Raw genomic sequence first — 13,662 nt, 5'->3', positions numbered from 1 at the left:
GCAGAACTGGACAACTTGGACCGGGAACTGGTGACAAAGGCGTACAGGAGTGTGTGATGGCGTGACTTCGCTGGAGACTTTCAGAATCTAACTGGTGTTTTTCCGATTTTGTGTGTGACACCAGCGCTTTCACACCGAGTGTGCCAAAGTTGAGGGTCCTCTGGCAGAGCGTACACTGCGCCTCAAATTCATTATTTTACGGCTTTTAATCAACTGAATTCTGGATGTTCAAGCCAACAAATTAAAATTTGTTGTAGCAGATTCCGCAGTCGAAGTCTTTCCGGAACTGGTGAAGTGTATGGCGATAAATTCCGACCGGGCTGTTGGCAAAAGGCCACTTACGTTACTAATACTGACAGTATACTTCAGACAGACTGTGAATCTCACCAACACATTTCCCCAAAACAAAAACAAAACAAAACAAAACAAAAAAGGTGACGACGGAAGCGGTAAATGAATTTACATATTTAAGACTTAACTAAATGTAATTTAAGACTTATGTTCAAAATAAGGACGTATTTAAGACTTTTTAAGGCCTTAATTTTAGATACGTGAATTTAAGACTTTTTAAGACTTTTTAAGGATGCACGGATACCCTGGAGAAAAGGCTAAGATCCAGCGAGTAAGTTGAGCGTATATCAGTAAGGCTCTAATCCTACACTCACTGAACCACCACAGAGTCAGCATCGACAATACAATCCCGCCATCTTGAATAGTACCACTCCGAACCTCTCACCACTCACCTACCGAAGCCAGATCCTGATGCTAATCCTTATAGTTTCTACCCCATGAGGTCACAACAGCCATTCACACCCACTCTCAACAAGCAAGCTCCTCACACTCCCCTTGCTGACCGTACAGGGTTTGCTGATATTGCTAGATTCCTCATTTGTCAGTCTCACCAAATTTGACGATCGACCTAAAAGTTATTCGGCATGGAGGTCGAGCTTCCTAAACTCCATTGAAGCAACAGAACTTACCGCAAGTGAAGAGCTCGACCTGTTAACTAAGTGGCTGGGTACACAGTCTTCAGCACATGTGAAGAGGATTAGGACTGTACACATCAGCGGCCAGGCTCAAGGCCTGAGAATGGTGTGGTCACGTCTTAATGAGTGCTATGGATCCCCAGAGATGATAGAGAAAGCTCTCTTCGACAGACTGGAGAAATTTCCCAAAGTCACCAATAAAGAGCTTTAAAAGCTCTGAGAGCTGGGCGACCTGCTACAAGAGCTAGCATCAGCACCGCGTGAGGGGACTAGCTTGCCTGGATACTGCTAGAGGCCTTATACCCACAGTAGAGAAGTTGCCATTCAGTCTCCAGGAAAAATGGATCTCTCGTGGTAGTAATTACAAGGCACAATAACAGGTCCATTTCCCACCATTCGCCTACTTTGTCGAGTTCGTCTGCAGAGAGGCCTACATCCGCAACGACCCAAGTTTCTCTCTGTCCTCTTCAGCAAACACAAGAATGAAGCCAAACAATACAGTTAAGAAGATGAGTAGCTCTAGAAGCTTCATCTCCTCACACAAGACAGAGGTCTCTTCTATGCTTGACTCCGACGATACAGGGACCCTTAGTGCTAGACCAGATGTCGGTAGGCAATGTCCTATTCATAAAAAGCCTCACCCCCTTAAACACTGCAGAGGCTTTAGAACCAAAACAATTGAAGAATGAAAGGTGTATCTTGAAGAGGCTGGCATATGTTTTAGATGTTGTTCTTCAAGCAAACACTATGCCAAAGATTGCATAATAGCAGTACGGTGCAAAGAGTGCAGCAGTGACACGCATGTAGTGGCTCTTCATCCTGGACCAGCTCCATGGTTTAACCAGACCCCTGAATCGGAGAACGGCGGGGAGGAGAAGGGTGATCAGTCTGCTACTGTGTACTTGAAGTGTACAGAGGACTGTGGACAGGGTAACAACTCAAAAATGAGCCTTATCACAGTTCATCCAAAGGGTCAACTAGACATGTCAGTGAAACTCTACACTATTCTTAATGATCAAAGCAGCAAATAGCTCGCTAGATCAGAGTTCTTTGACCTCTTTGGACTGGAGGGCACAGAGTCACTCTACACACTTAGGACATGTGCTGGCCTTACTGGGATGTCTTGGAGGACAGCCACAAACTTCATTGAAAATCCTTTAGATGGAAGCTTCAACATAGATTTTCCGACTCTCATAGAGTGTAACTACATCCCTGATGATAGGTCGGAGATACTTACTCCTGAAATAGCCAAGTATCACACTCACCTCAACTCTGTTGCTAAGCACATTCCTCCACTTGATCGAGAGGCTCTGTTAGATTCCGAGTTTTACACCTGTCCAGGAGGTCCTCGACAGCTCTCCATTTAAAGGGTTAGATCCCTAAACCTACAAGAGGTTGCTTAAAAACTGGCCCTTTAAATAGGGATTGCTTAAGCTGGTGGTGAGTAGACTCGCCTAGCTTCTAACTTCCTGAATCCGAACGTCTACCCTGCTTCCTCTGGTTTGGCACCTGACATGAATGGCCCTTGAGTCAGATATGGCCACCAGCCACACCCTTTATGGCAGGTGAGGTGGAGAGGGTCAGGTCTTCCCATGGCTTGCCTTTCCCTTCCTGCTGAAAGTGCAAGTCCTTGAGGCAAATCCCAACCCAGGCAGAGGTCTCGTAACTTCCTCAAAGTCCAAACTTCACGCCAGCAGAGTGAACAAAAGTACTCCAATATCCAAACTGTAATCCACAGCATGTTGGCAAAAATGGTTAATCCATTGTGCTCTTAATTCCTTGGTGTGTTTCTGCTAAAGATTTCTTGAAGTCCTACGATGATTAGGCTGCTCACATTCTCCGCCTCAGGTGTTTCTTCAAGGCTTGAGCGAGTGGAAGAACAAACTTTGGTCCATGCTTCTCGGTTCATATACTCTATTGCAGCGGTCCTCAATAGGCGGCCCCCGGGCCGCAACCGGCCCGCCGGCCTCCTGTTTGTGGCCCCCGAACTATTATTCCTTCACTATGTGTTTTGGTTGGGTCAGCACGTGTATACCGGGACTTGTCTCCATGCCAACGATACACAGACAGAGCGCAACTTTTAACTTTCACTTTCGTTTTCGGAGCACTTCGCGTATTCACATTTTGCTGGTGGTAAGAGATTGAATATGGCGTGTTTCCAAGTAAACTGTTATGACAAAGTGGACAGTGATAATCGGCAACTCGCAGAAATAGGATCTTCAAAGTTGCATTTATTCTGCCTCCAACCGGGACAATCTCCACGTATCTGACAGTGCAGCAGTTTTAAATACTTCATCTTACTTGACCACCTTGCGCAGTTTGACAAGTTTTAGCTAACGTTAGAGACCTCATGTATATTCAATGTTGCAAGGAGTGTAACGGACGGGGAGTTTCTCCCGGCAAACACCCTTTCACTCACGGTGCCAAAATTTGTATCATCCTTGTTAAAACACCATTTAATCACAGAACAAATTACGTGAATTAACCCACAACCATCTTACATATCATCTTATTCACAAACACATTCACGAACCATAATTACACCAACAACAGAATACCCAAGATCCATTGCGCCACAGTCCACAAGTGGCGTTACAATATGCCAGGAGAAGCTGTGATGAAGATTTCCAATTTGAAATGGCATTATGAGACGAAGCATAGGAATTTTGAAGAGACATTTCCTCAAAATTCAGAGATAAGCAAAACACAAATAAATGCACTGAAATCGTCATATCAAGCTGCAAGCAGGATTCTTGTCACATCTATGTCACAATGAAATAAAATAATGCATGACTGAAGTGATGGACACAATGTTTGAAGGCAAACAAAAAGGAAATATTCAACTATGTATTTTAATTTATTTAATTGAATATTACAGTATTATTGCATGTGGCCTGACTGACCTCAATACATGGACCTCTGAGTCATTCAAAAAAATCTTTGTGGCCCTTTAAGATTTGTATTTGAGTACCCCTGCTCTATTGCTTCGGACCGTCAGCCCTCCTGACCAAGACTTAAGGGAACTTTCCCCGAGAAAACAGCCTCCGTCCCAGCGAGTGAGGGAGTCAGACAGCGTCCAGTTTACTGATGGTGATTACGTAATTATGTAACATCGTAATTTTCCAGGATGTTTGGTGGGTCAGGATCTCAATCACTACACATTATAACAGCATCAATATGATCATGAACTGTCCGCGGGTTTAGATTAACTGGGGGAACACCTGGGAAACACCGACGTCATCAACATGATGTGTGCCTTCACACCTCTTTTGGAGCTGCGGCACCGGCTTTCTGTGTGAATTACACGGCGGTTCAGCGGAGATGATTCACTCTGTGTGAATCACCATTGGCGGAGAATTGACGAACAACCGCTCCGGAAATAATGCGGAGACGCTGTGTAAAAAGGGCTAGAGTCGTGTTCGACTCCAGCGCCAAACATCTCGGGGTGACTTTTAATGATGTGTTGTTGACCGGGCCAGACCTGACCAATAGTTTACTGGGGGTTCTGATGCATTTTTGACGTGAACAGACTGCTGTCACCACAGACATCGAACAGATGTTTCATAGGTTTCTCGTGAGGGAAGATCACAGGAACTTTCTTCGATTCATGTGGTTCAAGATTAATGACCCTACAGATGAGGTTGTCGAGTACCGGATGCAGGTTCATGTATTTGGCAACAGCCCTCCTACGGCCTCAGACAAGCTGCACTATATGGCGAACCGGTGTTTGGCTCCATAGCAAAAGAGTTCATACATAGAGAGTTCTATGTAGACAATGGCCTCACATCTCTGTCATCAAAAGATTAAGCTGTCAGCTTACTCAAAGCGGCACAAGGGATGCTGGGTATGTCTAACCTATGCCTCCACAAGATCACATCCAACTGTCCCACAGTCATGCAAGCATTTCCGGCCTCCAAGTACGCCAAGAACTTGAAGGAGCTTGATCCAGACAGTGATTCTCTTCCAATGCAGTGTAGATTAGCAATGAACAGGGAGCTGCGCAAAGACATCCACCTTCCAGGTCTACAACACTGAAAGTATAGTTTATTCAATCCGCTTGGCCTAGTAGCATCAATCTCCATTCAAGGAAAGTTTCTGCTGGGAGAACTAACCCAAGACACTACTGACTGGGATGAGCCCCTTAAGCAGATAAGGAAGGACAGGGGATCACTTGGAGAGACTCATTAAAAGCTCTCGAACACTTTCAGACACCTCGTTGTTCCACAAGTACATCTATTTCTAAGACCCAGCATGTAGAGCTGCACATTTTTTCGGATGCTTCTGTGAAAGCCATCGCTGCAGTGGCCGATTTGAAGATGTTGGAGAGCAACGTCATGGACAACATAGGATTTGTCATCGGGAAGGTTAAATTAGCTCCTTTGTCAGTCCATAGGGTCCCATGGCTTGAGCTGGGAGCTGCAGTCCTCGCTGTTGAGATTACAAAGCTGGTGTCGAGAAAATTGGATGACAAGATTGATGACATGAATGTTTACACTGACAGCAAAGTCGTGCTGGGTTATATTCACAACGTTACCCACAGATTTTACGTGTATGTCAGTAACAGAGTAGAGAGCATCAGGAAGTTCTCGAGCCCCGACCAGTTGCGCTATGTACCCACCAGTCAGAATCCAGCAGATGTAGAAACTAGGTCAGTACCTGCGTTGCTTCTGTTAAATACTAGCTGGATCACCAGGCCCAAGTTCCTGCTGCTACCCATGAAGTAAGATGCGCCTGCGGAGACATCTTACGACCTTGTGAACCCAGACTCTGATGCAGAAGTGCGCTCTTACCTCACAGCATGGACCGACACAAATCTGGGCTCTCAGCGATTTGGAAGGTTCTTAACCTGGCAGTCTCTCATCAGAGCCATAGCCACTTTGATCCACATCACTGAGACCACGAGAGCCAAGAGTACAAAGGAAAACAGAATGTAAAGGTTGGCATCAATGTTCAAAAGTCCACACATCTGACAATCTGCTAAAAGCGAAACAGGTCATAATTAGATCAGAGTAAAGCATATCAGACTGAGATGTCTGAAGCAAAGGACATCCCGAAGAGCAGTCCATTGAGAAAGTTGGATCCTATCCTCGATAATGATGGACTATTGAGAACAGGCAGGAGAGTGATGGTGGACCACTTCTCAAGCCTTCCTGTTAGGTCGTACTCGTACTACCACTTCTTGTCTGCCATGACGGCGGTGTGCCGGAGATGCAGCTACTAAAGTGAGTTGTCCAAAAATCTTCTCTCTGTACACAAACAATGTTCTCAATGCTCATGTTCATGTGTAAAGACCCTAGTGATTCCACGAGCAAAGTTTCATGTTATTTCGAGCCTTCTTAGTGTTTTAAAAATAGTGATTTTGATACTAGCATACAAGTGCCCATAGCACTCCCATTGAAAATTAGCTTGCCCGAAAACGAAACTACGGTAAATCTTAAAAGTGCCTCTTTCATCGTAATTATGCTTTTCCATGAAGTTTTGACTCATATTTAATCACAAATAAAGCCTTGGTTGCTTTTTGGCAAAAGTTTTTTAAGATGGTTAGTGTCGAGAGATGCATTGCAAGACATTTGTACAGGTGTGTGATGACTAACAAGCTCAGAGGAAGGACAGCCGAGCAAAAGATGGCCGACCTCCCTTCAGATCGTTTAAGTACTATGCCAACATTCACCAACGTAGGCATTGATGTATTTGGGCCTTGGAGTATCTCTACTCGACGCACACGTGGAGGTGCCACTAACAGCAAAAGGGGGGCATTGATCTTTACCTGTCTCAGTGTGCATGCTGTTCATATAGAGCTGATTGAGGCCATGGACACGTCCAGCTTCACAAACGCTCTTCATCAATTTTTTGCCTTCCGGTTCCTCAGCTAAGAAGGGTGTACATGGATCCTTAATCCACCCCATTCCTCCCACATGGGGGGTGTGTGGGAGACAATGACTGGAGTCTCCAAGAGGATTCTGGATTCCATGTTGTCCCAAATTCAGCCATCTCACCTATCTCACAAAGTTCTGTCTACAGTCATGGCAGAAGTGTCCGCCATAATTAATTCCAGACCTCTGACAACCATCTCTACGGATGTGAGTGCTCCATCGCTCCCTACTCCAGCTATGATCCTTACCCAGAAAGTTTGTAGTTCTCCTTCTCCTCCAGGGTGCTTCATCGATGCAGATCTACACCGCCAGCATTGGAGAAAATTCCAGCACTTGGCCAACACCTTTTGGGAGAGGTGGAGGCACGAGTATCTCCCTATACTTCAGAGTCGGCCTAAGTGGCAGAAGAGCCGTCCCAACATCCAGGAAGGAGACATAGTGCTTCTTCGTGATCCCCAGGTGGAGAGGAACCACTGGCCCATGGCGCTGGTCACAAAAATCTTCCCTTCAAGTGACGGTGAGGTCAGGAAAGTGGAGCTCAAAGTTGTCAGAGGAGGGACCTCCAAAACCTTCCTTCACCCCATCACAGAGGTGATGGTGCTAATGTCTCCATAGGGTGACATAGACTTAACTCCCTTGGTGTTGTCTTTCATAGTGGTATTGTGTTCTATACCAGGCAGAGAGTGTGATGTTGCATGTGTTTTGCTCTGGTAAGTGTTATAGCACCTCCCACAGGTCATTAAGAGGAATGCAGCTTTTTCACAGCATTTCAAATGTTCCCGTTTTCATTGGTTGTTCAGGCCACATGATTTCAGTCACAAGATCAGGCCACATGACTAGTAGTAGAAAAAACTAGATCGCATGGGTTAAGATTTCCTTTTTTTAATCTGGTTTCATCTGCTTGTGTAAAGCTTGGAGCAGCTTTGTGTGTGAGTAGAATAATTAATCTGTGATTCTAAAAAATATTTCTGCTTATATTTCATTGTATTGCATAATATTTATTTACATTATCTCATAGCTTTTTTGTGTTGGTTTATTGACAGTTTCACATGATTATTAACAGCTTGATATCAAACGCTGTATCTTCAATAAATGGAGTTCACCTCGACAACTCATGTCCTGCCAACTCAGCATTGAAGCTGCCTAGCCACTTTAGTCAAGTCAAAGTGTAGCTGTCTGGTGATGTGTGCCTCACTATGCGCTCAGGAGCCAGAACAAATTAAGATTATAATACAAACTCAGAAATATTTTTTTTTTTTTCCATGACTGAGCACTGAACACTGTATGAAGCTAAAAAGTTCACAGAGTGTGCCACATCTAAACACAGTAAAACAGTATAAACTGTGTTGCTTGTTATTTCAGTTTATTTAGTCATGAAAATAATTTGCTTAGGCATAGAAAAAAATAAAGGGTCAATGAAGATGTTTCCTCCCTGATTAAAATTTCTTCCCCAAAACTAAAGAGTGCAGCTTTGAGTTTTGTTTTCACTGTGGTCATTATGGTATAGTATACTTTGAACCCTGCGTTAAGTGTACCTTAACGCCAGATCTGCTTTTATATTGTCACTGTGGAAAGTACCCTTGAATGTAGGCAGAGTTGTAACTGGTCAGCTTTCCAGCATTTGAAAAACAAAGCAGCAATTTCATAATGTTCTTAACCCTTAATAAGCTGCTTTATTTATGAAGTGGCACACTGTGACCTGTACTCTACCTTACTGCCGACTGACAACCCATACAAACATATATCCTCTCGCTTTCACTGTCTCTTTTCTGCCGCTTCAGCACTTACTCCACCACATTCTCTCTTTTGCTCTACCATACAGGACATGCATGTGGTGTGTTATTAAAACACGGAAACAAGCTTTACTTGAGCAAAGGCTGCAGGCAGTGAGACAAAAGAAGCTGAAAAAGCAAGCCGTGAAATCCTGCTTTAGAATTATTCAGAACAACTCTGACTGTTTAGTCTGACCAATCAGTGGTCTACAGTGTTTTAACTCCACCTTTTAGAATTGGATCAGTGTGCTAAGTACCTCAACAGACAGTTGATGATAAAACAGGACTATTCGGACCAGATCTTTTGATACCATTCGCTAATTTTGACATGGAAACGAAAAAACTGGGGCTGGAGCCAGGACTTTAGAAACTAGAAGACTACAGGACTGTATGTGCACAACTCAGCTCTGCAGCACAGGACGCTATGAGAAAACTGATGCATGTTTTGAACATTACACCCAAAAGATAAGCATGAACCTGAAAGTGAGAACAATTTGTCTCCTTTAATGGTAAATTATTTAAGAAAAGCCATTAATAAAGTGTTGCTTGTCAGTGCTTTGTTATTACTTAAATGTTCAATGCCTAGTGTGGTGTCAAGTCTCCAAAAACTGTGGCAGTGATTACTGCACCAGCCCAGACCCTCTCTCTCCCTCTTTCCTCTGTTCAACTGTCACTATCCAATAAAGGGTTAGGGGATAAATAAGTAATAAAAACCAAGTAGGAGCCAACTCACCATGCAGCAGCAGTCTGGACCTTTTTGTTCGGATGTAAATACGAAATGCCTCCTCCAGCTCCATCTGAGATGAGATGGTACAAGGGTCCCCTGAAAACATGCACACACACACACACACACACACACACAACTCAACTCAACGCCACACATTTAATCTTAACAGTACAATCATCTGATTTTATCCTTCCCATTATCCTCTGTATCATACACATTTTATCTGGCTAAATGGGTGTAGTGCTTGCACGTCTTGTATATAGAAGTATATACAGTATTCCAATGTTCTTTCTGTCATAAGAAATACAATAATAACAGAGTGGCTGAAACACACGTAGTTCAAACTCACTAGATAGTGAGAATCATATATCCCTCCAGCAATCTGATCAGACAGCCAATACTTCAGATGTCGAGAAGAAAGAGCGTTCAGTTAAGCCAGTGGTTCCCAACATTTTTGTCATTTTGCCCCCTCACAACCCCTTAGACACATCCTGACTCCCTTGGCTGCTGACACACAGGTTGAGAACCACTGGCTTCACACCATATGGCTTTTTGTCTTCCAACCAAGTTAAAAAGAAGCCCAAAATATACACAGGCTAAAAATGATTGTGAATCCTATTACTATTATCTGTGATAGTTGCTGTTGTTGTTGTTATGGATGGATGGGTGGATGGACGGATGAATGGTTCAGGAGGTATTTCAGCTGCGTTATGCCTTTCTGTTATTAAATGCTTCCATTTTAATCAATTCAGTGTACACAGGTCGTGGAACACATGATAAATGTAAATGCATGTAAACGTGACCAAAAGTGAAGTCTACTTTTATAAGACCTATACGTTTCACCACAGTGATGCCAAAACAGTTGCCCACACTGTGACTGAAGACCCTCTGTATGGACACAGACTGAGGATAGAAGCTGTTGCTGCTCTGTTAACATGTTGCTCACCTCGCACTGTAGGAACAGTGTTCAGAGATAGAGACCCAATCCCAAAACATCCCTTGACCCCTACCACTTAGCCCTAGCCTGAAGTGTTCGGCCTACACTGTCTTTAGAGGCACACTTCAGACCAAGGGTTATAAGAACTCTGTCTGAAAGGTCCCTTATTATACTGTTTTTCATCAATTTCACACAGCTGTCAGCAGTCCAACAACACTGTATTTGAAATGTATTTCCCCAAACCCATATGTGGTCCTGAATTGTCTAAAAGTCGCTCAACTGAGCTCTACTTAGAGCAGGCTGTTTCTGTGCCTGCGCCTTTAAATGCTAATGAGCTCCGTCTGACAACGTCGGCCTTGCCTGCTACAGGCTCCTCACAGCTCCGGTGGATGTAACGCTATGTCTCGCCAAGATGCTGTCATACAACCATACCAGTTTGACCCAGAATCGGACCCAGAAGGAGAACCTCTTGAAGAAATCAGACTCTGCGTCAGCAGCAGGATGTTTCAGAATGGTTAGTGTGTCTGAATATGTTACTTAGTTTGTTCGTATGTGTTGTTACATTTACTACCATGTAGCTTATGGCTGGTTTGTCTCCAACACAGTCTCTAAACTCTTGGACACTGTTCGTATAGTCTCTGTCTCCATTCTGCAAATGTTTCCAGACTTTTCACTTTGACAACCAAACGAAATATTATTAACATTAAATTTGCTTCAAACGGCATTGCATAGCGGACCAAAGCGGAGCTAACTAGCCAATTTCAAGCTGAATTCACCATAATCGTAGGCAACTGTAAATACTATCAAAACGTGGCTCTGGTGCAGTTGCTGGGTCCCGTATGGTTGGGATTGATCCTTTTACGAGGGGTCGTTACTGAAGCAGTCCGATGTGAAGTGGTTAGCACACACATACAAACTAACAGGAATCGTAGCCGGCACATTGTCGTTAAAAATTAAATGCAACCACTGTCTCTTCTGTTGTTCTGTAGTAGGGACAAAATATAGGCACTTATGACCAACAACCAAGCAATTTGCGTGTCTAGCTCTGAGCGCCGACATTGCGAAACACTGCTAGCTTACCGCTGGACACACTGAACTTCTCCTCGGGGATGAACAGTGTGGACAGCTGGATATGAGCACTTCAAGTGCCAGTGTACAGTGTGGTGTGGCAGTGGTGACTTTTTGGCTGTCCAGAAGCCCAGGAAATGGGCTTTCATTCTGCATTTTGAGTTTAGCAGTAGCGTGAAACGACACAGCAGGCAAGACAGAGCACCCAAACAGATGTGCAGTGTATTACCTTGAGGCACACCCACCTTCATCGTCGATCCACTTGAGTGTGATGGGCTGTTGCTCTGCAACACTGCACATTGTTCTCACCTCCTCACATAACTCCACGAAGGTTACCGTGGCTGCCATGTCTGTGATCAGCATGTCCCTAAATGAACACATACACAGAAAATGTCAAAATTGAGTCACTTTGTCCAAGTGGAGCAGAGATCAAGAGATCCCTCATGGGATTAAAAAGGAGAAGTTGACTTCGAAGGAGTCAACAGCAAAAGGAGGAATCCATCCACTGCACTTCCCATCTGGTCAGATGTTGTAGGTTACAGACAAGAGGTTTCACCCGTTAGCTTTCAGTTGAGTTAAGCTGTAATCTGGCTATTGTAGGTATCTTATTATTGTAAGTAAAGGATGGAGAACAATGTTGTCTGGGTTTGTTGCAGGGTGAATGACAATAGATTCTGGCGTTGGCTGGGCAAAAGAAGCAATTTGAAGACATTGCATTGGACTCTGAGAAATTGTCATAAGCATTTTTTGTCACAGTTTTTGACATTTTATAGATTATAATAGCTCTTGGAGGGAAAATGTTCAGGTGTTATTTTTTCAGTGATAGGTAGATAGCTGACTAGTTTGCTGTAATGGCCAGACGAGGTGCTGCACAGTGATTAAGCATATAGTTAGGTAGGGTTGCCCACATAATTGCACAATAAATACTTGTCAGCTGATTAATCAATAATGAAAACAATTGCTAGTTGCAGCCCTAGATGATGCCCTAGATGACACACTGATCTGAACTGAACAGTAGAGGGCTGCATTGGGATTGGGTCCCGCTGGGTCCCGTCGGACCCAACCCAAATCTCGCGGGAGCGGTCCGTTTTTTAACTTTGCTGCGGGCGGGAGCGGGCGGCTAAAACAAACACTGCGGGAGCGACAGGATGACAGAGTCAACAAATAAAGTAGACAAAAAGCTAAAACAAGGTCTCTACAACAGAAAAAATAAGCAAGGCAAGTCTGACATTTGAAAAAGCTTCTCAATTGTGTGACGGTGCACAGTTTTGATAAAACAAAGTGATATTTAAATTTATTGTGTACCGTTGTCTATCTGCTGATTGTGTTCTCATTATTGTTTCTTATTCAGGTCTGTCTTAGAAAAGAGACCTTAACCTCAATCACTGCGTGATTATATAAAGGTAGAAAAATAAATAAAATACAGAGGAGAATAGAATATGAAACAGCCTTTATTTCATTAAAAACTAAATGAGGAGCGCTATTCCTGACCAGTGCGTCAAAAGACACGCAGCCCAGGGAAACGAAACAAACAACCCCATGAGTGTCTTTATTAATTGGCTATAAAATGACGCGTTTTCTCCTGCGGGACAGGAAAAGACACAAAATCAATGCATCTCTATTATTGTACTCTATTGTGCGGGCATAAATTCTCAGAGTTTTGCAGGTGCGGGCGGGAGTGGACATACACATTGCGGGAGCGGGCGGGAGTGTAACACACACGTGGCGGGTGCGGGCGGTAATGGTCAGAAATTCAGCGGGAGCGGGCAGGAGCGGGATGAAGAAAACAGTCCCGCGCAGGGCTCTACTAAACAGTTTCTGTATCAGCTGTTTACAAGCTTGAACTAAAGTTAACATTAAGAACATTTCAGTCAAGAATACTCTCATCATAAGTTTAACATTTTATTGCAACAAAAGGTGCTGATGGCTCTGCAGTTAAGATGCTCCTTGAATTGAACAAACAGCATGTTATGCCACAATACAATGTACAGGGGTACACAAGATTGGAGGATGACAACATTTCTACTGTCATTATACTGTTTATAACCTTGAACCCTGATAGGACTCTATTTTAAAATCTTTGATTATACCAGACGAGCTGTACCGACTAACAAGTGTTTCCAATGCTGCAATGCTGTTTTGCTGTGAGTAGAACGAAACTCATAGGTAGTAATAATAAAGTCGATAACAACTGAATTTTCAGTTTTGGTAAACTAACGATTATTTTTTTAAATGTTTAATCTAGCGATTATTTTTTCAATTAGCCGACTAATCTATAATATAATCTATAATATCAAAA

The 13,662-nt window shown here is 43.6% G+C and overlaps 1 protein-coding gene across 2 annotated transcripts in view; it reads right to left on the bottom strand.

Annotated features, from left to right (window-relative positions):
- The window catches only part of prkcz (protein kinase C, zeta), a 197,049-nt gene that overhangs the window by 167,883 nt on the left and 15,504 nt on the right, over positions 1-13,662 (bottom strand). For both annotated transcript variants that reach the window (XM_030422231.1, XM_030422233.1), the window contains 2 exons: positions 11,609-11,730; positions 9,365-9,454 (listed from right to left, as the gene is read on the bottom strand). In XM_030422231.1, the coding sequence (XP_030278091.1) occupies positions 9,365-9,454; positions 11,609-11,730 (212 nt within the window). The remainder of the gene's footprint in view (positions 1-9,364; positions 9,455-11,608; positions 11,731-13,662) is intronic.

The sequence above is a fragment of the Sparus aurata genome, chromosome 7 (genome assembly GCF_900880675.1).
Source record: "Sparus aurata chromosome 7, fSpaAur1.1, whole genome shotgun sequence".
NCBI lineage: Eukaryota > Metazoa > Chordata > Actinopteri > Spariformes > Sparidae > Sparus > Sparus aurata.
The sequence above is the reverse complement of the archived record's forward strand: the minus strand, read 5'-3'. Positions and strand labels throughout refer to the sequence as shown.